This window comes from Acartia tonsa, chromosome 11 (assembly GCF_053477335.1).
Source record: "Acartia tonsa isolate MP-2025a chromosome 11, ASM5347733v1, whole genome shotgun sequence".
In the NCBI taxonomy this organism is placed as follows: domain Eukaryota; kingdom Metazoa; phylum Arthropoda; class Copepoda; order Calanoida; family Acartiidae; genus Acartia; species Acartia tonsa.
In genome coordinates, this window is record NC_137270.1 from 35693989 (window position 1) to 35721736 (window position 27748).

At 32.3% G+C, this 27748-nt stretch overlaps 1 protein-coding gene across 1 annotated transcript; it reads right to left on the reverse strand.

The window, feature by feature from the left end:
• Positions 1-187: 187 nt before the first annotated feature.
• LOC145331263 (uncharacterized) lies at positions 188-27748 on the reverse strand. The gene is made up of 15 exons (XM_080175881.1): positions 27459-27748; positions 13314-13396; positions 13032-13100; positions 9576-9650; positions 9017-9156; positions 8491-8567; positions 6943-6987; positions 6209-6322; positions 5864-5947; positions 3810-4088; positions 3355-3442; positions 2747-2829; positions 1318-1429; positions 922-1022; positions 188-310 (listed from the first exon to the last, which is right to left on the reverse strand). Exons 2-15 carry the CDS (start codon positions 13394-13396, stop codon positions 188-190), a joined length of 1473 nt encoding a protein of 490 aa, XP_080032007.1. The 5' UTR covers positions 27459-27748.

Below are 27748 nucleotides of genomic sequence, written 5' to 3' on the forward strand. Positions count from 1 at the left end.
TTTATTGTCCATTGTGTTTTTTCTACTTCCCTGGAAATATTATATAATAATACGCAAAGGAGTTATTCATGCATTTTGGACATTGACAAAATATTGAAAAATAACTTTTATACATAAATACACTTTTTTTTAATTATTGAAACGTGATTCAAAATTTATTTTCTATTGAAAAGAAATCAGTGCAAGATTAGCTACATGACCCTTTACTTAAAATAATAATATAAATTTGTATTGAATATTCCTTCTGACAGATGAGACAAGTAAAAGAACATCCCTCGTACCATCTTCGAGTATAATTATCCACAATCAACTGAAAAAGATAAATATTTAGGAAGGGTGTAGGAGGTGTCCAACCCCTCCTCATAATTCAAATTGGAGAGGCCTATATACTTTTTTCTCAAGCCTCTCAAGGGTGACATAATCCATAGAAAAACCCTGTGCTAGCTATTGTTTACACACATAGAATTTAAATGGATACAATACGGAACTACTAACCTTTGTTCACTATTTAAAGGGAAAAAGACAGTTGCAAACATATAAAAATACGTTGAGCAAAAAAAACAGGGCATTATTTCCATTTAATGTTAGCTATTTGTAAAATTAAACAGCATTTTAAAAATCATTGAAATCTGTTAAAATACACCTATATATTAAAAGTTAAGCGTAACATACATATAACGCATATAAAGTGAGTAAAGCTAAACTTTATAGAATAGGTTAGTTTATCAAAACCATCTCTAAAAACCAACCAAGAAGCTCTTATAGGGCCAATAAAAAATCATGTATTTGACCAATGATAGGCCAATACACAGACTAAATTACCAAGGGCAGGCCAGTATACATTTCAATTGACCAATGGTAGGCCAGTATTACGTCATTTTTTATAGACACTATAAAGAGTTTCGAAAACTCTAAGTTTACCTTTTTCTCCTCCTCCTCTAGTTGTTTATCAGTAATGATGACATCACAATTTTCAAGAGTACCATCAATTCTCTTCACTTCTTGTACGGATTTTTCTGTGTCTAGAAAATTTTTAAGATCATTAACCAACTTTAGCAAATTAAAGTTTCTTCAGGTATAGGAAATAGGTTTTTATAAGTTTAGTTTTTAAAATTCTATACGCTGAAGATCCTGAAATTTTTTAAAAAGTATTATGGACAGCTGAACAGACAGACTGATAGCCAAGGTAACTCATTGCAACTTTCAGCATCTGAGAAAATCATATATATTTACAGAATTCAGCCATCAATTTTTGATAGCAGCTAAACAAGACCAACGGAATTATAGAGCAGCTACGCTGCTAGAGGATATAATTACCTTTTTTAACAACAAGGAACTTTTCTTTATAATCAGCCAATGAAAGATTGTGCATAGTTTTCATATGTCCTTTCAGTACACCATTCTTGTGGGCTAGCTCTACATTACATATCTAAATAGTTCAAATAGTACATTACAGACAGGAAGACAGATAGACAAACAGACAGATGGACAGACAGACAGACAGACATATTATGAAAGATTGTGCATAGTTTTCATATGTCCTTTCAGTACACCATTCTTGTGGGCTAGCTCTACATTACATATCTAAATAGTTCAAATAGTACATTACAGACAGGAAGACAGATAGACAAACAGACAGATGGACAGACAGACAGACAGACATGTTATGAAAGATTGTGCATAGTTTTCATATGTCCTTTCAGTACACCATTCTTGTGGGCTAGCTCTACATTACATATCTAAATAGTTCAAATAGTACATTACAGACAGGAAGACAGATAGACAAACAGACAGACAGACAGACAGACATATTATGAAAGATTGTGCATAGTTTTCATATGTCCTTTCAATACACCATTCTTGTGGGCTAGCTCTACATTACATATCTAAATAGTTCAAATAGTACATTACAGATAGAAAAACAGATAGACAGACAGACAGATGGACAGACAGACATATCATGAAAGGTTACATATAGTTTTCATATGTCCTTTCAGTACACCATTCGTGTAAGCTAGCTCTACATTACATATCTAAATAAGTAAAATATTAGTATACAGACAGATAGACAGATGGACAGACAGACATATACATATAGTTTTAATATGTCCTTTCAATAATTAATGTATAAGAATAGAGTGGACACGAGCTATATGTAACTCTAGCCACGGGGTTTGGACTCGACTTTTGATTGGTTCCTTGGTGCCGGAAATTTTAAAAGAACCAAGTCTTTTGCTAGCAATTTGCTAGCAGAAGATTAAAATGTCCCCACCACTTGGGCCAGGTAGTTGTCTGGGTTATGCATCTATACTTTACCATTTTTGTTTCAATTTAGCATTCAGAATAAGACAAATATTAGTTTAGAGACAGACAGAAGAAAAGACATACAGACAGACAGACATTGTATGTTATAGTAATATTAGAAAAGAATTCAATCTATCAGACAGTTTCACATATACAAATAGAAATACCGAAGACAAACAAATTTTTTCGAATAAAACAAATTCACAATGGATAAAAAATAAAAATAGGTTTTCAAGAAAAAACATTTTATAGTACCTATAAAAAATGACATACAATACAAATGATCAATGATAGGCCAATACACATACTGAACTACCAATGGAAGGTCAGCATACATTTTTATTGACCAATGGAAGGCCAGTATGACACCAACTTTTATAGGTACTATAAAAAGCTAATTTAAGAAATAAAATGAATTTCACCTTGATATGTAATTTCTTACCTTACATTCAATCTTATTAATAATTTCTCCGTGTCTACTAAATTTAGCGCGATACTCCTCTATCAACATACTGTGGTAGTTTCCTAAAAAATGGATTGTTTTATGAAAACTTATGCCTATTGAAATGAGAAGAAAAAGATTAAATAGAAGAAAATAAATAAACAGATTATGACGCCATACGATAAAATAGCCAATGAGAGGCCAGTATACACTGTAATTGACCAATGGTAAAATTTATGCTGGCCTCACATTGGTTATTCTATCGTATGACGTCATAAACTGTGGAGGGACTTTAATCATCTTTAAAAATGAAATAAAAAAAAAGTTGGCTTCTTCTGTATTTAATGCAAATTATGGTATTGATGGCCGTAACGAACACACACACCGACAAACTTATTGGGGAAAAAAGGCCATAGAAATGACCAGAAGGAATTAAAAATTCTTTTTAATTGGTGGAAGAATTAAGGACTTTTTAATAGACTCTACTCATAAGACGACGTCCAATACTTAGAGAACGACTGGATTATAATACTTGAAGAAAAGTGAACTATTTGAAGATCTCCGTTTTAAAGATGTTTTGGATTATCTAGAGATATATCATAACTGACCTATATGATGTTTATAAACAGCAAACGAGGTAAAAGAATCACTGCAGAGCATACAAAAATATTTGCATCCATCACTCCATTCTTCGTCCTAAAAAATACAAATTTAAATAAAATAAAAATTATAATCTAAAGCAAAACATTAGAGAGTGGAAGTGCTTTCCCTTAAAATGCCCTGCAAACAAATAAACTCCTTCCCTTCTATTTTCTTTAATAAATTAAACCTAATGGGGGTAATTTTTTCTTCATGTCTAAACCCTACTGTGCCCTAAACATGAAAACAACAATCATCCCTCCTCCATTTCATCCCTTCACCTTGATTGATTTCGTAAAGGGTGGGGAAGAGGGTTTACTCGACTAGTCACTTTAATGGAGACCTATTTAAATATAAAACACAATTAAATTGTCCTTGTTTCTCTGTTATGTACAATATTTGTTCTTGTAGAAAAAAAATTAACCTTTGGTGTCAGCAAAGAGGCAGGAATCATCTTTTTCTTTTCGTTCTCCGCCATCTTTGATTTATTCTCCGCCATTTTGGCAGTCTTCTCCTCCATGGGTTTCGCGACATTTGCGCTCTGCGCGTTTGCAGCAGCCGCAGCTGCTCTGGTTGCAGTTGTGACTGTTGTGGCAGCTGCGGTAGCCTGTTGTTGCTGCTCCTTCTGTTCTTTCTCCTCTTTCTTCTGTTCGATACGCCAGCTTTTTCTCTCCGGGATGACAGCTTTGGCGTCGGCTTCAGCCTTAAATAAATGGCGGGTTTTGTCATAAAGCGTTAAAGCAGTTAACGGGAAAGGAAGTAAACAAATTTAATATCCGCTGGATTAAAACCGGTTTTCAGCAAGTCTGAAAAATCATGTATAGCATCGTAAAAATATTAAAATATAAAATTAATACTAGTGTTGTTAGCCCGGGCATTCGGTTCTTCGGGTCTAACAAAACTAATATTAATCTTATAATTTTTTATTTCAATATCCGCGGAAAACTGTCTATATTACCATGCGATTAATAACTATTCTGACTCCTACACTAAGGATTAATAATGACATAAATAAGTAATTAATAGATTATTATATTATATAAATCAGAGAAAATGTAGGCTTAAACTTTCATGAGAACAAATAACATTAAATAAACAAAAATATACAAGGACAAAAATATTCAAAGAATTTATTAAACATATTTTAAGATAGTTAATTTACTACATTAAATCTTTTTAAATCAACATGATAACATTCTTATTATAAATGTCCATAAATAGTAAATCTATCTTTTTAGAGAACTCTAAAAAATCTTTGGAGGGCTTTGGTTCGAGCCCTGGTTTAAATCCAGTGATTTTCAAAAATCGGGTAAAAATTTGACACTTCATACACAGTGTGTATGAAGGTGCTTTGACTTTAGAACCTAAATTAGCAAAGATTATTTATTTAGAATTTTGAACAAGTTTTCTTTTATAAAGTTCTTCATAAAACCACTTCTGAAGTGAGTTGATTCATGGCCATTTTTATCCGTTGCTTTGCTAAGGTCACGGAAATTCAGCCTTAAATAAATCATATATCGAGAGGTTTTATGACAGACTTTATAAAAGCAAAGTTGTTCAAAATTTTAAATAAATAATCTTTGCTTTTCTTGTCATGATTATGCGGTAACTCCTAGTGGATGAAAATTGAACTTGAAATTTTTAAATCTAATTTTTCCCAAAAACGGCTGCATTTTAGATTTTATTGAAAGTTGAAATGAAGTTACCTAACCTAGGGTAGTGAAATGCACTATGTCCCAATTTAGGTTCTGACACTGAAGTCAAAGCACCTTCATACACACTGTGCATACATTATTATGTGTGTGTTTTTTCTCATTAAAAAATCAGGGAGGAGGTTTGAAACCAATATCAAAATCCTTATAATAAAATAATAGGATGTGTGTCAGTGTGTCTGTTAGTCTGTCTGTACCGAAGGATCTCGCTAACTGCTAAATCGATTGGGATCTCCTTAACAGGATAGCCTCTCATAGGTCCCGGGAAGGTTTAAACCTATTTTGGGGGAGGATACCACCAACCTCCCTAAAGAAATCGACAAAAATAAAAAAATAAAAAACGAAGCCCTGCGGACATTTTAGCAATTTGTTAAAAACAAATAGCTGATTTTAAAATATATTGAAAAGAAACAATTTTCAATGTTCCAAGAGGCCTCTAGGAGCGAAGCCGCTAGCATAAAATAATTCATAATCTTTTCCTATCCTATTATTGGTTACGACAAAATTAATGCGGTAAATATACATAAATTCACTTAGTAATATAGAAACCAATTTACAAAATTGGCAGCAGAAAAGTCTATTTTAAAACATGTCTAAAATCTTTAAAAACAAGGATGACAACATCCATAAAAGCGAAGCACTGAAACGGTAGGACACACGGACATTATCACTTGTATAGTGTCAGAAATGAATAATCAGAATATAAGAGTCCTATAGAGACCTATATGGCTACAGTGCAGCCGCTAGTTTGAATATAAAATAATACCTTAGCCGCCAGTTTGGCAGTGATTTCTTTTGTGTGTTGTTTGATTATATGGAATTTCAACTTGTTCACTTTCTTCATTCTTATCTAGCAATAAATATAATTTTAGTAAAATCAGGGATATTAGGGATAACACAATGGAAGAAAAATTGGTGTTCATCCCCAATGATGGTGCACAAAATTACCCTTCTGTAGATTATAATTACTGGTTGAAACGTTTGTAAACTCAACTTAATGAAGCCACAAATTTGTTGAGCCAACAAATAAGAAAACGATATTTCAAAACTTTTGGGAACAGTGTAATAAACAGCCCACTGTCCCCTCCCTCCCTGAAAAAGGAATACCAACCTGACAAATGGAACAGGTGAGTCCAAATTTTCCCTTCTTTGATTGTGCCTTCTCCATCATTTTCTTTATCTCTTCTTTTACAGTCTCTTTTGATACAACTGGCTTGGAGTCAGTCTGAAAATTATAAATAAATTTTTATAACATGGTATAATAAACAAAATGACCACTTCTGTAAATGGCTGTACTAATGGCTAAAAAGATTGGACAATTAACTTTAAAAACCAACCGATTATAATTTTAGAAAATTACCCAAAGTTTTTAAGCCCCTGGCTAGGCTATACCAAACTACTACCAAAGCCTTTTCTTAGTTAGATATACCAATATGTTAGGTAAACCTATTTAAATTTATGTGTCACATGATTAATGATTTTAAATTATCAAACATATAGTATATCCTGGGACTAGGAAATGTGATTTAGACAAAAAATTCCCCTCAACCCTCTTCCCCACTTCCCTTCAGCTATATCAAAAAACAAGTTTTACGCCAACTCTACTCCAACAAAAATTTAATTTTCGGCAATTTCAAATGGAATTAATTGGCTTAATAGCACTATAATAGCACTATATCAGCCCCTATCAGATAGAGTAGTAAGGTCTGAAGTTGTCTGAAGCTAAAGTTCTCAGATTTTTTTTTGCATTTTTCAGAGAAGCTTTATAATGATTTTATTTTTCTTACCCCAACCCCAACCCCCATAAAAAAAAAATTTGCTTAAATATTTTCACTGTTGTCTTACCTCTTTTTCTTCTTTAACTTCTTCATCTTTTATTTGAGTATTTTCCTAGGTGAATAATAGTTATCTATTGCATTGTATAATAAACAGCTTTCCGCAGATAAAAAAAATACATTATAAAATTAAACCCATTTTTGTTAACCCCGAAATATCGAAGTCACGTGCTAAAGAAACATGTACATTGAACAAATACCCAATGTAATTCACAAAATTGAAAACAGTAAAAGTGTCTGACTATGACGTCAGAAAAAATTAACAATTAACCAATGAGAAGCCAGTATTCACAATGGTAAAATATATAGCGGCCTCTCATTGTTAATTGTTAATTTTTTCTGACGTCATAGTCAGACACTTTAACTGTTTTCCACAAAATTGCTTTTGCAGATTACAATTATTGTGGTTGAAACGTTTGGACACTCAACTTATTAAAGCCACAATTCATAATTCAATAATAATAAGTTGTTGATTTTATGAATAAGAAAACGTTATTATGAAGTTTTGGGGACTAGTGTAATAAACATTTCAATGTCCCCTCCTTTCCTAACCATTAATATTGCGTCAGTGTGCCTAATTATTATAATTGCCACTTTATTTGTCATAATTCTACAAAGTAGTCAAATAAAAATAACAAGAGAAAAAGCAATAGGAAAGTTGGTCTAGCTTAAAATGTATGTTTTTTCCCAGATTTTTTTTCATGGCTCAGCATCTGTAGCAAGGCAAAGGATCAATATCAACTTCCCGTCTTATTAGTAAAATCCCACGGCCCCTACTGGCCATTGCGAATCTTTATAAGCAGTCATTTTTTGTTCTTGTTTGACAACGAAATCAAGCATATTCCATAAGCTTTTCCTCAATTATCTTAGTTTTATTTATCTCAACGTATTATAAACGACAGTTTTACGCGGATAGTAATATTATCATTAATAAGATTAATTCCAGTTTTGTTGGTCCCGATGGGAAGCCCGGGCTAACAATTATTTTATATATCGAAATTTGTCTGTAAAATGATATGATAATGTTTTTTTTGTATGGCTTAGAACCGATTCTAATCCAGCGGAATTCAATCGGTTTAAAATTATTTTTAAACTAACTATTCCTTATCACGAATTCAATAAGAAGTTTATAAACTTGTATAATAATAATAATAATATTGCCATGAAGATCTAAAATACTAATGATCAAAATAATTTAGGAAAATCAAGAAAAAATTAAGTAAATTGATGTTTTTTCCCTTTATATAAATGCTTTTTAAGATAAATTAAATTCTTGATAAAAAAGCTAATATTTTATTATCAGAACTCCAACAAGGGGCTAATTTTTTGCGCATTTTTCATAAAGTTGTATGTAACTGTTTAGTCAAATGCGCTTGTTAAGTCAAACCATTCTTAATAATGACCAAATGTATATGAAATGATCATAATTAAGAACAGTTTGACTTGATAAGCCCATTTGACTAAATGGTTACACACAATTTTCTGAATAAGCAAAAATCTACTTATCACAAGTAACCAAATAATAAGTTACAGATCAGCCTAACGTCAAAGAATTTACCTGTTTAAAGTTTTTGTCTTCATTATTATGACAAGATCCATCACAAATGTTTATATCTTCAGTTTGTGTTGAAATCTCTGAAATATTAAATAACTTATGAAAATACAAAGTTATATTATTACCAGGAATCTAAGAAAATGGCAGGTACATTAATGTACAACTCCAATGATGGTACACAAAATTACGGACTGATGGACTGATTTACTTACGGACAAAGTAAATTATAGAGTAGCTTCGCTGCTAATAATGGAGTAATTGCGCATTAGATTGAGAAAACTTCACAAAAACAATTCAGCTGTTCATCTCTCTATTCACCAGAGAAAATAACATTTAAGTCAGATGAACAAAACTAGGTATTTCAGAATAGCATTGCAACAAACATTATAGCTTATAGAGCCAACAAAAAATGACGTCATGCAATAAAATTGACCAATAATAGACAGTATACATTTTAATTGACTCATGATAGGCCAGTATGACGTCATTTTTATAGGCACTATAATGTACTTCAGATTATTAAGTTTACCTGTAAAAAATTTGCCACTGAAGAGGGTAGGAGGTAAAGGCAGGGGACTCTCGGAAGCATTTCTGGTGGCTGGCTTGGATTCCCCTGCGGGGGCGGGGCTAGGCCCTCCTGCTGAACTGGAACCCCCAGGTGACCCAGCTCTGATTTGGTTTTTTATTCTTAGTTTTAACATTAAATGGGATATGAAATAGAAATCCAAGCTAATAAATACCATCCCCCCCCCCCCCACAAAAAAATCTATAATCTGTAAGACAGAAGACGCAAACCCATCAGGGATCTAAAAGGATAAGACTATGGCCGATGAATTAATGCACACCCCCAATGATAATTTACAAAATAAGCCCTTCTATAGATTACAATTAGTGATTAATAGTTATGGACTAAATAAACCAACCAATCAAAATTCAATAAAAGTCCCAAAGGTTATTAAGCCAACGAATAAGAAAACTTTATTATGAGACATTTGGCACGTGTCTAATAAACACAACAATGTCCCATTCCTCCCTGCAAAACCATACATATGTAGAACCCACAATTAAATTTGCTAAGAATAAAGTTCCTAATATTAGAGGAATCAGGTAGAAGGTTAGGCTGGTCCAATAATTCTGGATATTCTTTAGGATACTGTAGAGATCTAAATATATTTATTAGGTTGGTCCAATAATTCTGGATATTTTTTAGGATACTGTAGAGATTTAAAATATTATTAATTAGGCTGGTTCAATATTTCTGGATATTCTTTAGGATACTGTAAAGATCTAAACATATTATCAATTAGGTTGATCCAATAATTCTGGATATTCTTTAAGGTACTGTAGAGATCTAAATATATTATATATTAGGCTTATCCAATAATTCTGGATATTATTTAGAATACTGTAGGGATCTAAACATAATTTAGGTTAGGTTAAGTTAAGTTTGAATATCTTTTTCTATAATTTGTCAGTGAGTAAAAAATAAAGGACAAACTTTCTAAAACTAGACTAGGATGTACAGGTTTTTTTATTTTAGGGAATAAAAAATCTCAATAAGAGGGGGGGGGGGAGGGTAATATTTTACCTTTAAAACATTTTTTTTTCATAGGGTGAACTTTACTATTTTTTTTGGTGGGGGGGGGGAGGGGTAATTAACCCACTCCAAAATTATTTTTTTTGGGGAGAGGGGGAAAGAAGGTAAAACATTTTCGTTTAAAACTTGGCGAGGTAATGGGGGAGGGGGAATTACGTCCCTAGCTAGCCGTGTAATTGTACAATTAAAGCTATTTACTGAACGTTTTTTTAATCATATTTTCTTAATATTGACAAAATTTTAAAAGGCTCGAGCAAGATTTCAATAGTCAAGGAAGCGTATTAAGACGTTAAATTATAGAGAAGCGATGCTACGCTATACTTACATAGTTCTGTTGATAACACTCTGAACTTCATACATAATATTATATAGTTATACTTACATAGTTCTATTGATAACACTCTGAACTTCATACATAATATTATATAGTTATACTTACATAGTTCTGTTGATAACACTCTGAACTTCATACATAATATTATATAGTTATACTTACATAGTTCTGTTGATAACACTCTGAACTTCATACATAATATTATATAGTTATACTTACATAGTTCTGTTGATAACACTCTGAACTTCATACATAATATTATATAGTTATACTTACATAGTTCGGTTGATAACACTCTGAACTTCATACATAATATTATATAGTTATACTTACATAGTTCTGTTGATAACACTCTGAACTTCATACATAATATTATATAGTTATACTTACATAGTTCTGTTGATAACACTCTGAACTTCATACATAATATTATATAGTTATACTTACATAGTTCTATTGATAACACTCTGAACTTCATACATAATATTATATAGTTATACTTACATAGTTCTATTGATAACACTCTGAACTTCATACATAATATTATATAGTTATACTTACATAGTTCTGTTGATAACACTCTGAACTTCATACATAATATTATATAGTTATACTTACATAGTTCTGTTGATAACACTCTGAACTTCATACATAATATTATATAGTTATACTTACATAGTTCTATTGATAACACTCTGAACTTCATACATAATATTATATAGTTATACTTACATAGTTCTGTTGATAACACTCTGAACTTCATACATAATATTATATAGTTATACTTACATAGTTCGGTTGATAACACTCTGAACTTCATACATAATATTATATAGTTATACTTACATAGTTCGGTTGATAACACTCTGAACTTCATACATAATATTATATAGTTATACTTACATAGTTCTGTTGATAACACTCTGAACTTCATACATAATATTATATAGTTATACTTACATAGTTCTGTTGATAACACTCTGAACTTCATACATAATATTATATAGTTATACTTACATAGTTCTGTTGATAACACTCTGAACTTCATACATAATATTATATAGTTATACTTACATAGTTCGGTTGATAACACTCTGAACTTCATACATAATATTATATAGTTATACTTACATAGTTCTGTTGATAACACTCTGAACTTCATACATAATATTATATAGTTATACTTACATAGTTCTGTTGATAACACTCTGAACTTCATACATAATATTATATAGTTATACTTACATAGTTCTATTGATAACACTCTGAACTTCATACATAATATTATATAGTTATACTTACATAGTTCTATTGATAACACTCTGAACTTCATACATAATATTATATAGTTATACTTACATAGTTCTGTTGATAACACTCTGAACTTCATACATAATATTATATAGTTATACTTACATAGTTCTGTTGATAACACTCTGAACTTCATACATAATATTATATAGTTATACTTACATAGTTCTATTGATAACACTCTGAACTTCATACATAATATTATATAGTTATACTTACATAGTTCTGTTGATAACACTCTGAACTTCATACATAATATTATATAGTTATACTTACATAGTTCGGTTGATAACACTCTGAACTTCATACATAATATTATATAGTTATACTTACATAGTTCGGTTGATAACACTCTGAACTTCATACATAATATTATATAGTTATACTTACATAGTTCTGTTGATAACACTCTGAACTTCATACATAATATTATATAGTTATACTTACATAGTTCTGTTGATAACACTCTGAACTTCATACATAATATTATATAGTTATACTTACATAGTTCTATTGATAACACTCTGAACTTCATACATAATATTATATAGTTATACTTACATAGTTCTGTTGATAACACTCTGAACTTCATACATAATATTATATAGTTATACTTACATAGTTCTATTGATAACACTCTGAACTTCATACATAATATTATATAGTTATACTTACATAGTTCTATTGATAACACTCTGAACTTCATACATAATATTATATAGTTATACTTACATAGTTCTGTTGATAACACTCTGAACTTCATACATAATATTATATAGTTATACTTACATAGTTCGGTTGATAACACTCTGAACTTCATACATAATATTATATAGTTATACTTACATAGTTCTGTTGATAACACTCTGAACTTCATACATAATATTATATAGTTATACTTACATAGTTCTGTTGATAACACTCTGAACTTCATACATAATATTATATAGTTATACTTACATAGTTCTGTTAATAACACTCTGAACTTCATACATAATATTATATAGTTATACTTACATAGTTCTGTTAATAACACTCTGAACTTCATACATAATATTATATAGTTATACTTACATAGTTCTGTTAATAACACTCTGAACTTCATACATAATATTATAAAGTTATACTTACATAGTTCTGTTGATAACACTCTGAACTTCATACATAATATTATATAGTTATACTTACATAGTTCTGTTGATAACACTCTGAACTTCATACATAATATTATATAGTTATACTTACATAGTTCTGTTGATAACACTCTGAACTTCATACATAATATTATATAGTTATACTTACATAGTTCTGTTGATAACACTCTGAACTTCATACATAATATTATGCTCAGTAAACAGATGGCTCATGTATCTAAAACAAAACAAACAAAAACTTTTATTATTATTATTAAATTATGATGTAAAAGTCTTTTAACTATTAGAATATCAAAAAACATAGGTATTTACTTGTGAACTTACGCCTCTAAAAGCTGTTAATTAAAATACCCCCCCCCCCCTCCCCTAAATTGTAATGATTAAATAACTACTTTGGTTGATTATAAATTTTAAATTATTGCATTTCTACCTGTTAGCTGGAAGTCCTGGAAAATATATGGTTGCCTTGCAGAACAGGCAGGATATGGTGTTTGGTGGGCCTGGACCCTCCATCTGAAAACAAATATATATATTTCAATAAATATATGAATATATACCTAATCCACATTGAATGAATATATGTAGATTTATAACCAGACAACTACCTGGATCTCTCTGTTGGAGACCTTTTCGACGAATGCTTGCAAATTGCTTTCTTGCTCTTTTGTAGTGACTTGGCTGTGTTAAACTGTTTTTAACCTATTTTTTTATCATATATCAAAAATATACTATGACACCAGTAGAATCAGACTGCAGAGCCCAAATTTGAATTAAGTCCCCAATAAACTTTTTTGGGGGGATTTAAAAATCAATTTTATATGTTGCTGTGATCATTTTGATGGAAGCAAAAGCATTTTTTAGTTTGGGGTTAAATTGTTTCTTACAGAACAATTTGATGTGATTCAGATTATATCAATACAATAATAAAAACTCTACTCTGTTCGATGCAAATAATTTTTTTCTAAAACAATAATTTATATAGAAGAAATTTAACATTAAAATAAAACATATTATTCTGAAGTCTGAACCAATTAGAAGTCTCGTTTCATTTCAGTTTTTTACAATTCAAAAAAGAGTGTTTTCACAAAGTGACTTATTTCCAATGTAGTTAAATAATTTTTATTTAATTAAAATGAAAAGAATGAAAACTATGCACATAAAAGATACATGCTTTTTAAAAATATTAAAAAAAATAAGTTTGAATAATCTTTTGTTTATTATATTTGTATATGTGACAAAAAAAAATTTGTTGTATTGCGTAAACGTTTGTTGTCATCTTTCACTATTTAACCCTTTACAGCCAATTTTTTTGTGTTTTAAATAAGTGATGGAAAACAAGCACGATAAAGTTAATTCATTTATATATTGTAAAGAATTAAGTTTTTAATGAATTAATTTAGATGAAATCAAAAGGCCTAATTTTACTCTATACCAGAATACTATATATATGAAGCAAAACACTCTAAAAGCTACGAATATCAGGGGCGTCGTAGCTCAGTGGTAACGCACTGAGTTACGGTGATGAGAGTTCGAGTTCTAGTCCCCATATGGCAACTCGAATTTCTCAGTTGAATACATTCACGCAACTTCCCCTGGTTGTGTAAGAAGGGGGTTATTGAGTAAGTTTGGATACTTAATAGTCAAGTACATAATATCAGTACTACCCTTATCCCAAGTTCCTCTGCGGAGAGCGTCATTCATTACGGTGACTTAATTTGGGACACCTGCCATACTCGGCGAGGGTGAGGTAATAATGAGTAGCTCTCATGAGATAGCGGGTCGAGTCATAATGTGCTTGAACGTGGAGCTTGATAGCCCTAGTGGCTATACAAAAGTGTCTCTGCCTACTCCATTTCTTAGGTCCAAACCCTAAGAGACTATGGCTAATCAATCAATCAATCAATCAAAAGCTACGAATTTTACCCAATTAAAAAAAGACCTTTTGCTCTGATCAAAAAAGACCACAGCAACAGTAAAATTAATTTTTAAATCCCCTCAAAAAAGTTTATTGGGGACTTAATTCAAATTTAGGCTCTGCAGTTTAATTCTACTGGTGTCATAGTATATTTTTGATATATGTTTTAAAAATAGGTTAAAAACAGTTTAATATTCCCGATGCTATTGGTTGATTTTTAAAAACACAATTAAAAGTCGGCACAGGGTTCTCAGGGTTGGAAAATGCAGTCATTTAAACCTTTCACCCTCTATTGTTCTACTCTAATCATGATTCCATGGACGTTCAAGCTTTTTTGTTTTGGGTGTGGAATATGAAAACTTTACTTCGTAGTCTAAAGTAAGGCAATTCAATCATAATATCATCAAATGTATATTTTATACTTTATTAAGATTCGCTCTTTTGGATGTTGTCATCCTTGTTTTAAACAAAGGTATAGCCAATTTAAAATAGGATTTATAATATAGATATCTTATTTTTATTAATTAAAAGAATAAATATTAATTAGGTATCTTTTCTTCATTAATTTTAGAAAAGTATAGTTACAAAAAAATTTTATACAATAGTTATTGATCGCATCCATAGGCGTCCAAGGGGGGGGGGTAATGGGCCATTTGGCACCCCCAAAATTTTTTGAACAATACCCCCCCCCCAAAAAAAAAATTACCCCTACCATGAGGGTGCCGTAGGCACCCCCAACGATTTTGGGGGGGGTATTTACCCCCCCTGAACCATTTTGGGGGTGTAATTACCCCCCCCCCCAAAATAAATGTTCTTTAAAAAAAAAATTTTGGGAGGGGTATTTACCCCCCCCAAATTGAATGTTCTTAAAAAAAAAATTTTACTGAAAATTTTTTTTTGGGGGGGGGAGGGAGTAATCCCCGCCCCCCCCCCCCCCCCCCCCTAAAAAAAGTCATAGTGTGACTCGAGCCTTGTGGTGTAATATATTTTATGTTCTTCGTTTGGTCTCCTAATAGTTAATGAAAAGTATATCCTAATGTTTCAATTAAATCAGATCTTGAACACCATGATAACAAAAAATTTAATAGTTTGATCATGTTTTATTTGCTTGGGCCTTTATAAGGGCTAAAACCATCCCGGGGATCTATGATGTAATTGTAAAGCACTGAAGATTCCATAAAATTGATACCTAACTAAATTAAATATTTCATTAAATAATGAAAAAGAATTTTTATAGGCGATTTCTTTTGGGAGGATGTCAGGGTGTCTCAAAACTAGTTATAAAACTTACCAGGACCTATAAGACGCTTCACTTTAAAGTATAATCATATTGGTTCATTGGTTAGTGAGTTAATTATTGTATTTTTATGTTCAAAAGAATGAGATACTACTATATATTTGAATAGTAGTGGCGCCCTTAGCATCTAAGAACTCGTGTTTTCTAAAGGGTAAAAAGGGAGGAGAAAAATAGCCTAAAACCACTCAAAGGATTGACCTATAATAGTGTGGAACCATCATGGGATCTATGTGAAGCTTTCCTAAAAAGGAGAACTCAGTATTAAAAGTAATGAAATCTGAAGCTATAGTCAAATAAACCTTACTTACTACTTTATGTTATAGGATAGTACTTATTAACTTAATAGATTAGGTAGGTGCTTTTTTTACATAATTAAATTACCCCCCCAAAAAAATTTTACCCCCGGGGTAAATTAGTTTGGGGGGGGTAATTACCCCCCCAACAGACTTTAGGGGGGGTAATTACCCCCCCCCAATCAAATTTTACCCCCGGGGTAAAAATTTTGGGGGGGGTAAAAAAAAATTTCGGCGCGCTTCGCGCGCCATTTTATCCCCCCCAAACACGAATTACCCCCCCCTAAAATTTTTTACCCCCCCCAAAAAAAAAAGCTTGGACGCCCCTGATCGCATCGTATTATAAACAGCTTTCCACGGATATAAAAAAGTACAATTATAATTGTACATTTTAATTGAGACATTGGACTGTAAATTATACGAGTACCAACTCAGACGTGCTCTTGCATTCGTTGGCTCAAAAACTGTGGGTACTTTTATTAAATCTTGTTTTATCCAAACTAGCAGTGTCAGAACTTTTCAACCAATAAGCTACAGAATGGGGTAATTTTGTTTATCATCATTGTGTATTTATATTAATCTATTGCCATTGTCTTATCAAAAATTCCTGATAAGTTCAATAAATCAAATAAGTGCTAATCTTTTTTTATTCGGTGGTTTAAGGCTATTTCTCGTATTTATTCGAATCCGTTGGATAGGAACCGGTTCTCATCCATACGAAAAAACTATGTCTAGCATCGTATTATATCCAGCTTTCTACGAATATAAAAATGTACAATTATAAGATTAAAACCAGTTTTTTAGCCGGGCTAAAAAACTGGTTTTAATCTTATAATTGTTCATTCTATATCCGCGGAAAGCTGTTTATAATACGATACGAGAAATAACTATTATTGCACTGTAGCTCTCTTCAGTAGATGTAAATTGATAATGTATTTTTAAAAATTCAAATATGTCATTCAACTTTTTGTTTTAAAGCAGTGTGTATATTTATTTGTACTCAAATAAATAAAAGAATTGAGAAAAAATGAATAAAAAAAACTGGATTACTTCTTATTTCATGAAAAATACACAGGGCTAAATATTTTAACAGTGTAAAAAGTTTTATAATTTGAAACCAATAATTGCCATTTTATTAAAAGAATAATTTTTCTTTGTTTTAAGGAATATTTATTTATTTTTAAAAACTTTGATAGATTGATAGATTTAAGCAATTTTAGCCCGAAGGCCTTTTTACCCTTCCCCTATATTGCCCTCCTTATGTAAATTCCCCCCTTTTACAGCAAGAAAAAAAGTAAATACACGGGGCTAGCCTAAGTAACACATCAAATATAAAATATGCCTTGTGTTTTCTTTTCCTTCCCACACGTAAACGCACCGACAACAAGACAGACAGACAAACAAACAAACGGACAATAAGATTACTCAGTTGTGAGTTAAAGCACATAAAATTTTAATTTCATATATCTCTCTTTCTTTCTCTTTCCCAATATCTCAGTCTCAAACAGTTAAATAATTGTTAAATAGAACTATTCCCTAGCAGACAGACGCCTGTGTGTGTGTGTGTGGGTGGGTGTGGGTGTGTGTGTGTGTGTGTGTGTGCCTGTCAGTCAGACCGCGTCATGCACACACATTGCTGCTGCGCACAAATAGGCCTACTCCGTAAGCCTATTCTCTGTACCGTACCGCCACTCAACACAATTACTCCCGTACTGTCACGCCACGCAACGAACTTGTTTCGCGGATTTTCAGCTAGGAGCGTCGCGCGTTTTTCGCCGTACTGGACGGAAATATTTACGCTGAAAATTATTATTTTAAATACAAGTATAAAATTTCCATGAAGAACTTTTTCCGATTGAAAAGGGGCAGAAAATATAAAGGAGATGGAATATACAAAAGGGAACAGCACCCTACACTTTTAGAGTTGTTCTAAAATCAACTATTTGATATTTTAAAATAATAAATTCTAGTAAAAAGGGAATGAACAAGGGACTGGGAGGGGGAAGAAAGTTTAAAGGGACGAACTAAAGGTGGAATAAACTAAAACTACGTTTTTTTTCTCATCTAAGCAAGCAACTTGTAAGGCTAGAAATAAGAAGCCTGCATAGATTTAAATTATATAATATATACACTACTCTAGCGTCTAAGAAATATTTAGATACTCTTTATAATACAAATTGTAAGTATTTTGTTTGAGTTAGAATTTATGTATTATCATAAATGTTATTTTGATATTTTAAGCAAATTGTTTCTTTACAACTGTAATTTTATTTTATTTCATTTTTAAACAGTTTGCCACAAAAATGGAAGATTGCAATGTCCATTATCCATTAAAAATTCATATAATAAAGTAACAGGATGTCTATCTGTTTGTTTGTACCGAAGGATCTCACTAACCGCTAAATTGATCGAGTTCTCCTTGTTAGGGTAGCTTCTCATAGGTCCCGGAAAGGTTTATAACTGTTTTGGGAAAGGGTGCAACCACCCTCCAAAGAGAAATCACAAAAAAATCTTAAACGCAACATAGACATTATATATAAAAAAAAAACATTTACAGTGTCACTAGAAGCCTCTTGGGCGTATCCGTTTTTTAAAAAGTTTTGAGGGAAAAATCCTCTAAAATGAAATGAATAATGGCGGAAGAATTATTAATATTAGTTAGAGCAAACATAAGCAAGGCAGTGCGTTCACTTTTCTGCAGGGAGGGAGAGGACAATGGACTATTTATTACACTAGTCCCCAAAGTTTTATATAACTTTTTCTAATTCGTGTCTTAAAAACTCTGGGTACTTTTATTGAATTTTGATTGGTTGGCTCATTATAGTGAGTGTTTAAACGTTTCAACCACTAATTGTATCTGAGTATCATCATTGGGGATGTATATTAATTTATCAGCCATTGTCTTATCTTTTTAGATCCCTGCACTTTTCCTGTAATCAAGAATTATAATAGATAGATAGATACACAGTAGTCATAGATAGATAGATGGTACACCACTGGTTTGGAGTAAACATAAGTATTGTAAGTTTAATCATATAAAAAAGGGGAAGGTATATATTTCAAGAATTTAATATTGCGATAGTGAAACAAGCAAAGGTGGATGGGGGGAAGGGTTGGCAGGAAATAACTTTAAAATAGGGTAGGGACAACATAATTTATACAGGATGGAAGGGGGAAGAATAATGTTTGGTTTAGAAATATATATACACTGAAGGAATCCACAGATTTTGTTAGGTTGGAGTTCAAAAACTAGAGCATGTAACATAATAAAATCCCGTAAATTTCAGACTAAGAAAAAAAAACAATTTTGAACAGTCATAAATCTGTCTCAGATATAACATTCAAGTTAGTAACTACTGCTGCATTTTACCGAAATATATATTTCAAAGAATAAAATCTTCACAGTTCATCGTATCTCTTAGTGAAGTAAATTTAGCTTGGTCAGTTTAGAAATGAAATAAGAGGTCTCTCGCATAATGAGCCCTAGCTCAAGCTAGATCAACTTTTTATCATCTTATTAAAACTTGGTCTCGTTTCTGTACTCCAACACTTAAAATTCCAATGTCTGTGGTTCCCCAAATATAAAGACACACAGATCAGACATTTCTACACCTTGAATTTCAACTAAATATTTTATTCAATTCTACATGTAGTTCAATTCAGGGAGGGAGGGAACATCGGGCTGTTTATTACACTAGTCCCTAAAGTTTTATATAAATGTTTTCTTAGCTTAGCGACTTTTGGGACTTTTCTTGAATTTTGATTGGTTGGTTCATTATGTTGAGTGTCCAAACGTTTCAACAACTAATTGTAATCTACAGAAGGGGTAATTTTGTGTATTATCATTGGGGATGTACATCAATTTATCGGTCATTGTCTTATCCCTTTAGATCCCAGAGTGGAATTAATGTGGTATTTGTATATTATCTACTTTTACTTTTAAATAGACTAGTTTATTAAGAGCGGGTTTAGGTATACTCCATTATGCAAAGCAACTCTAAAATTATTACTAGAAAGTCCGTACGTTTCAGTTTATAAACATCATTATTTAGCTTCATTGATGCTAAAAATGTAAGTATGTCCTTAAAAAGTAGTTTAAGCAGTTTATTTTTATTTAAAATTTTTGTGTAGACCTATACATTTATATTCTGCTTATTCTTTTTTGACACTCTACAATGTGTTAGTGTTTGTTTCCTACTCTTTCATTGCTTTGCTTTTATGGATGTTGTCATCCTTTTTACAAATAAAAAGTTTAATAACTTTTTTAAAACGATGATTCCTATTACAATTAGGGACAACTTTACAAACATAATAAATAGCAATAGAAATACGTTCATGGAGATTAAAGTTTATGTATGGAGTTATGGACAATGACGTATTGCATTTAAAGGGATAAAACAATGGCCGATGATTTGATACACAAAATTACCCCTTCTGTAAATTACAATTAGTGGTGGACACTCGACTAAATAAACCAACCAATCAAAATTCAATAAAAGTTCCCAAGAAAACATTATTATAAAACTTTGGGGACAAGTGTAATAATAATCCCATTGTCCCCTCCCTCTCTGGGCTGCGATACTATTGGCTATTATAAAAAAAAGTATATATGTCCATTTTTTCGTACTTGTAAATTAAATATCTATTATTTACTCAGAAAAGAGAATAGTTCTCCTCTAGAATTTTTGGTACTTGCTTACATGTGGTAGACTGGAGCACCGAAACCCCCCCCCCCCCCGCTTAGTTTTGACAAAAATCAAAAATAAGGGGGGGGGGGTAGTTTTTTAATGTCTGGAAAACGGCAAGGAGGAAAAAAGCACGGCAAGGCAAAGACTTCACCCCCCCCTTAATTTTGAAGAAAATCAAAAATAAGGGGGGGGGGTAGTTTTTTCACTGTACAACACGCCAGAAAGTTGAGTGAGGTAAATCAAGTAAATCCAGTATGCCAGAGGGGAAACCTTATTACGAGTTATTCATGTTTTGGGGCATAATTTCCTTATTCATTGACTGATTTTAGTAATTGATGTATCCCTGAACAGGTAGTCTTAAGGAGAATATATCAGAAGTGTTTTCATGGGGACTAAAATCAGTTAATAAATAAGGAAATTATGCTCCAAAACATGAATATCCCTGTTATAAGGTTTCCCCTCTGGTATACTGGATTTACTTGATTTACCTCACTCAACTTTCTGGCGTGTTGTACAGTGAAAAAAAAACTACCCCCCCCCCCCTTATTTTTTATTTTCTTCAAAATTAAGGGGGGGGTGAAGTCTTTGCCTTGCCTTGCTTTTTTCCTCCTTGCCGTTTTCCAGACATTAAAAAACTACCCCCCCCCCCCCCTTATTTTTGATTTTTGTCAAAACTAAGCGGGGTGGGGGGGTTTCGGTGCTCCGGTCTTCACATGTAAGCAAGCACCGAATTTTTATAATCATATAACACTTTTTGAAAAATAGCCTTTGATCAATTTTCGTGAGAATTGATAAAATTTTGTATGAAAAATTTTTACTTTTATGTTACTATATACTTATATACCTAACTTAAGAAAGAAAAATCGTTATTTTGATATATTTCAATTTAAAAAAAAATTTATTGAGATGTGCCCCAAGAGGCTTTAAGGACGTAGCCGCTAGTTTCCTAAATATATACATATATAGCCGGCAGTATATGAATCCTATCATATAAAGTTTTTTTGGTCTGTAGTTTAAGAATTCTATAACTACTGAACCGGTTGAGTTCATAAGGTTTTAGGCTATTTCTTTTTTAAATTTGAGTCTTAGGATTGTTTTAGGAAATTTTCAGTCCTTTCCAGCACGCTCAAATACACAGCGCCAATGTGCTAGGGGCGCAGCCGCTAATAAAGTATAATAAAATAACTTTAAATCCAAAAAGATTGAACAGAACATTTTAATAAAATTGTTTATTGATGAATATTTTGAAATACATCAATAATATTTCACAGATGAGCGAACATTCAATGTTCAACATTAACAAGGATGACAACATTTATATGAAGTGAAGCTCAACCAATCAGAAACCCTAAAAATTGGTAATTTATAATTATAGAGTGATTACCTACACTTTTAATATTGAAAAAAATGATAATTCATAAAGAGAGAGGGGGGACAATGTGCTATTTATTACACTAGTCCCCAAAGTTTTATAATAGGCTTTCTTATTCGTTGACTTATCAACGTTGGGACAATGTTGACTGGTTTATTTAATTGAGTTTTCAAAGTTTTCAACCTAAACTAATTAAAATCTACAAAAGTGGTATTTTGGTGTATAGTCGTTGGGTGATGTACAACAATTTATCGGCCTTAGTCCATTATCCCTATAGAAACCTGGTGAAATTTAGATTAGTGAACAAAGATTTAATGCAAATACTTTGTAAAATTCATTATAGTTTATCATGCTCTTGTAGACATACTTACAGAGAGTAAATTTATTCCTAATCGTACTAAGATTCACCACTTCAAAATCAAGTTATCCTTACAATATTTAATCAACAAATGTAAGGAATAGTCGGTTGGCCATAGAAGTAGAAAAGCTTCGTTTTTTTTCGGTGCCATGCTAATTCATCGAATCTATATCAATATAAAAATGATATAATTCCATATTCCACATAATACTGTATTAAATCATTATTTTATTTTACACTAGCGGCTGCGCCCCTAGTATCTAGGGGCTCTGTATTTTCTATGGGGTAAGAAGGGTGTAGAAAAAATAGCTTGAACACATCACAAGACCTATGTAAATCTTCTCTGAATAGTAATCTCAATCTTTTCAGTGACAGTAGTTATTGAAATTTTAAACTTCAGACAAAAAAAACACTTTATTACCTTCTTATAATAATAATAGGTAGAATAGATTGAAAAATATAATTGAGATTTATATTACCAAAGTCTTTAAAAATATACCTAAAAAAATGAAAGAGTCATGGAAAGAAAACGAAGTTGCGGGTTTCGTGGCATTTTCACAGTAGCTTTTGAAAGGTTGTTTTAGTTTAGGTTTGGTTAGGTAAGTGTTAATGATTTCCCCGCAGGGGCTATAAATAGGAGAAAAGCTACTGTAAAAATGATCCAAATATTTAGGGATTTTTTAAAGAACTTATAAATAATTAAATCCTAATTATTATATTATAGAAAAGGCCTAGATTGCCCTTTTATTGCCTTATTGTCAATATTTACTCTATAACAACAACAAGGATGACAACATCCATAATTAGAGAAGCACAAAAAAACGACGGGAAATTTATTTTTGATATCTATAACTAAAAAAATTTTTGAATAAACACTGAAGATATGGAGAAAGATGTGAAAAATATAAAAATAGCCTAAAACCTGCTAATAAGCGGTCCTACCACCGCCATTGATGTTTTATACATAATTGTGCTCCTTAATGATGGGAATGTTGTCAAAAAATTTCAGCATTCTATCTTTTACAGGAGCTGAGTAAATCTTATTTCCCCCATAGCGTTGCGGACTTACTGACGGACTGACTGATGGACTGACTGACGGACAGAGAAAGTGAATTGTAGAGTAGCTTCGCCACTAAAAAGATATAATTGTCCTATTTATTATACTTATAGTGGGATAGCTTCTCTGTGACAATTATCTACGTTAGTCCTGTTTTTTGGGGCCATTTGGGCCGAAAATCGGCGTTTCTCTTCAAATTAAGGCCGAAGATCGGCGTTTCTCTTCAAATGCTCTGTCGAGCACATACACCCCCCCCCCCCGCCACAACTTTATAGCGAGTAGGCCCGGGCCAATAAAACAGGGCCTAATTATATAATTAATATTTTATTTTTTGTGCAAAATTTTTAAAAAACTAAACGATGAATGTTTTTCAGTGTTACTTATAACAGGTTCCAATCCAGCTGAACTTAACGGATTCAAGACCGTGCTGAACAATATATGATAATTCTTTATAATAGAAGCTTGTAAAAAGAATATATTTTCTCGTATTCATTCGAATCCGGTGGATAGGAACCGGTTCTCATCCATACGAAAAAACTATGTCTAGCATCGTATTATATCAAGTTTTCTACGAATATAGAAATGTACAATCATAAGATTAAAACCAGTTTTTTTAGCCGGTGCCTCCGGCACCTCGGGGTTAAAAAAACTAGTTTTAATCTTATAATTGTACATTCTATATCCGCGGAAAGCCGTTTATAATACGATACGAGAAATAACTATTCTCGTATTCATTCGAATCCGGTGGATAGAAACCGGTTCTCATTCATACGAAAAAACTATGTCTAGCATCGTATTATATCCAGCTTTCTACGAATATTAAAATGTACAATCATAAGATTAAAACCAGTTTTCTTATATAATATAATATTATTCAAATGTCAAACTCAGTGATATAATACAAAGGAATAATAAACTTTTACAATGTTTGGGCGGGGGCCACACCCACATAATTATCGCAGCAAATATTTAACATAGACTACTCTTTTTTTTAGAGGGGAAATAATCCTTTCTATCTATTTTTTAGCACAGGAGCAGCTACTCTATATATAGGTTTGTTTATTATTGAATTTTGAAAATGTTTAATTTACTGCGCAATCAAACAAAAAATCAGTGGCGTGCGAACCGAAGGGGGCATTTGGGGCAATCGCCCCCCCCCCTAGCGACCAAAACGCCCCCCCCTGCCCCCCCCCCTAAATGTTAAAAAATGCCCCATTTTGTCCCCCCCTGGTCAACAAAAATGCCCCTTTTTGCCCCCTACCCTACAAAAAGCAAAACTATCCCAGTTTCCAAAAAAAAGATCAAGAAATACTCAAAAAAAAAAAAATTTTGGCGCTTCGCGCCAAACAGAGAGTTACTATTCATTTAACCTTACCAAATTTTTAAATTAGTGTAGAAATTAGGTTATAATCTTTTTTCACTGAACATAACAAACCAGGTTATAGGAAGTATTTTATTTTGTATAATATAAACTTTTTACCAAAGAAATTTTGTACATCCCCAATGATGATACACAAAATTACCCCTTATATAGATTACAATTAGTGGATGAACTGTATGGAAACTCGACTTAATTAACCAACCAATCAAAATTCCATTAAAGTCCCCAAAGTTGTTGAGCCAACGAATAAGAAAATTTTATATGAAATAATGGGGACTAATGTAATAAATAGCCCAAAAACCCCTCCCTCCATGCATATTTGAAGAAAAAAATTTGCGCTTCGCGCTCTTCTAAATGGTTTCTGCTATGAAATATTGGGGACTAGTGTAATAAATAGCCCAAAAAACCCTCCCTCCCTGCATATTTGAAGAAAAAAATTTGCGCTTCGCGCCCTTCCAAATGGTTTCTGCTATGAAATATTGGGGACTAGTGTAATAAATAGCCCAAAAACCCCTCCCTCCCTGCATATTTGAAGAAAAAAATTTGCGCTTCGCGCCCTTCCAAAAGGTTTTTACTATGAAATATTGGGGACTAGTGTAATAAATAGCCCAAAAACCCCTCCCTCCCTGCATATTTGAAGAAAAAAATTTGCGCTTCGCGCCCTTCCAAATGATTTCTGCTTTTTATCACAATGAAAGGACAAGTAATTTTTTATATTTTTTTCATAGTTCATTATATCTTTGGTTTTTATGGAATATAATATTAAAAATAATAAAATTTCTTGCTGTTTCGAGCATCCAGTATGTAATTTACTTTGACTTTCATCACACAACATACAGGAAAAAGGATTTGTGACTTTTTCTACCTAAAATATATATATTTTTCAACAGATGCTCTTTAAATCTACTTGTCTGTATTCTTATTAATGATTTTTTGTGCTTTGCTACTTAAAGATTTTGTCATCCTTGTTGTCATACAATAAAGAAATATTTAATATCATTTTTTCATTTTAGGTTGATTTTTGGTAAATTATTTCCAAAATGAGTGTTTTTATCTCCCCCCCCCCCAATTTTTTTTAATGGGGTTGTTATTCATCCTTCCTGCTGAGATTTTATAACATTCCCTTCCACCCATTAAAAATGTTTTGTGGTGGAGGGGGGGGGGGGGGGAAAGGTTAATTTATCTTCTGTACTATTTTTTCGAAGATGCTTTCTAGCTCCCTTCCCTTCGGTCATTGCAGGGTGGGGAGAAGGGATGGGGGAGAAGAGATGGGGGGGAAGAGGTGGGGGATATAAATGGGAAATAGGGATGGGGGAAGGTATGGGGAAGAAGGGATAAGGACTAGGAGGCCCATAATCAAATAATCCCACCCCTTAAAACGCCCTTATTTAAAATTAGTATATATAATCAAAATGCCCCCCCCTAAAGCAAAGTGCCCCCCCGGGGCACTTTGATTTAGGGGGGGGCAAAATTTTACAAAATCTTCAAAATGCCCCCCCCTAGACAAAGTGCTTCGCACGCCACTGCAAAAAATGTCATATTTAGGGATTTATTGACAATGAAACCAAAACCTTTGCTAATTTAACTTGATCAACATCTAATTTTATAAATAGAAATGTTCCCTAATTTTACTGCATAAGAGTTTACTTTTCTCTAAATGAGATAATGGAAAATTTTTGCTCTATGAAATATATTAATAGATAGATATCAATAAAATAATAATAAAGTCATATGATGATTGTAGTATCCAGAATAGTTATTTATCGCATCGTAATATAGACAGCTTTCCACGGATATAAAAATGAAAAATCATTTAAACCAGTTTTGTTAGCCCGAAGGCCCAGCCTAACTAAACTGGTATTCATTTTATGACTTTCATTTTAATATTCGTGGAAAATTATCTATAAAACGATGCTGACATGATTTTTCAGTATGGCCAAAACCGGTTTTAATCCAGTGGATGTTAATCGGTTTCGAAGCCATACTGGAAACTTTATTATTCATTTATTTCTGTAACATCTTGCTTAGATATAAATGTGTCTAGGCTACATAGGCCTGTCTGTAAACACACACACACACACACACACACACTAGCTGCGCACACCGTAGCTGTGTGTCGCTAGTGTCTGCTACTATATGTAAATAAAAACAACTTTAACTCTAAATAACTCAGGTTCTATTTCACATAACTCGTCGGAATATTAATAATTTTACCTTTATAATGTAAATTTGACGATTATTTGAGAAGATTCCCCAATAAGGGTCTGATATTATTCACTTTTCTGCTAATTCACTGTTCTTTTCACTTTTGTTGAAATGGAATTATTGAAGTGAAGAGAAGTATAAACAGGCAGCTAGGCAGTCCCCCCACGTCCCTTTACACGTCTTCCCCTATCCTACACACCCTTGCAACTGAGAGTTATGATACGGCATGGGCCAACCTGTTCCCCCTCTGTTCCCAGCTCTGGGCGCACTTTGGGCTGGGGGGATTGTGTACTGGCCCG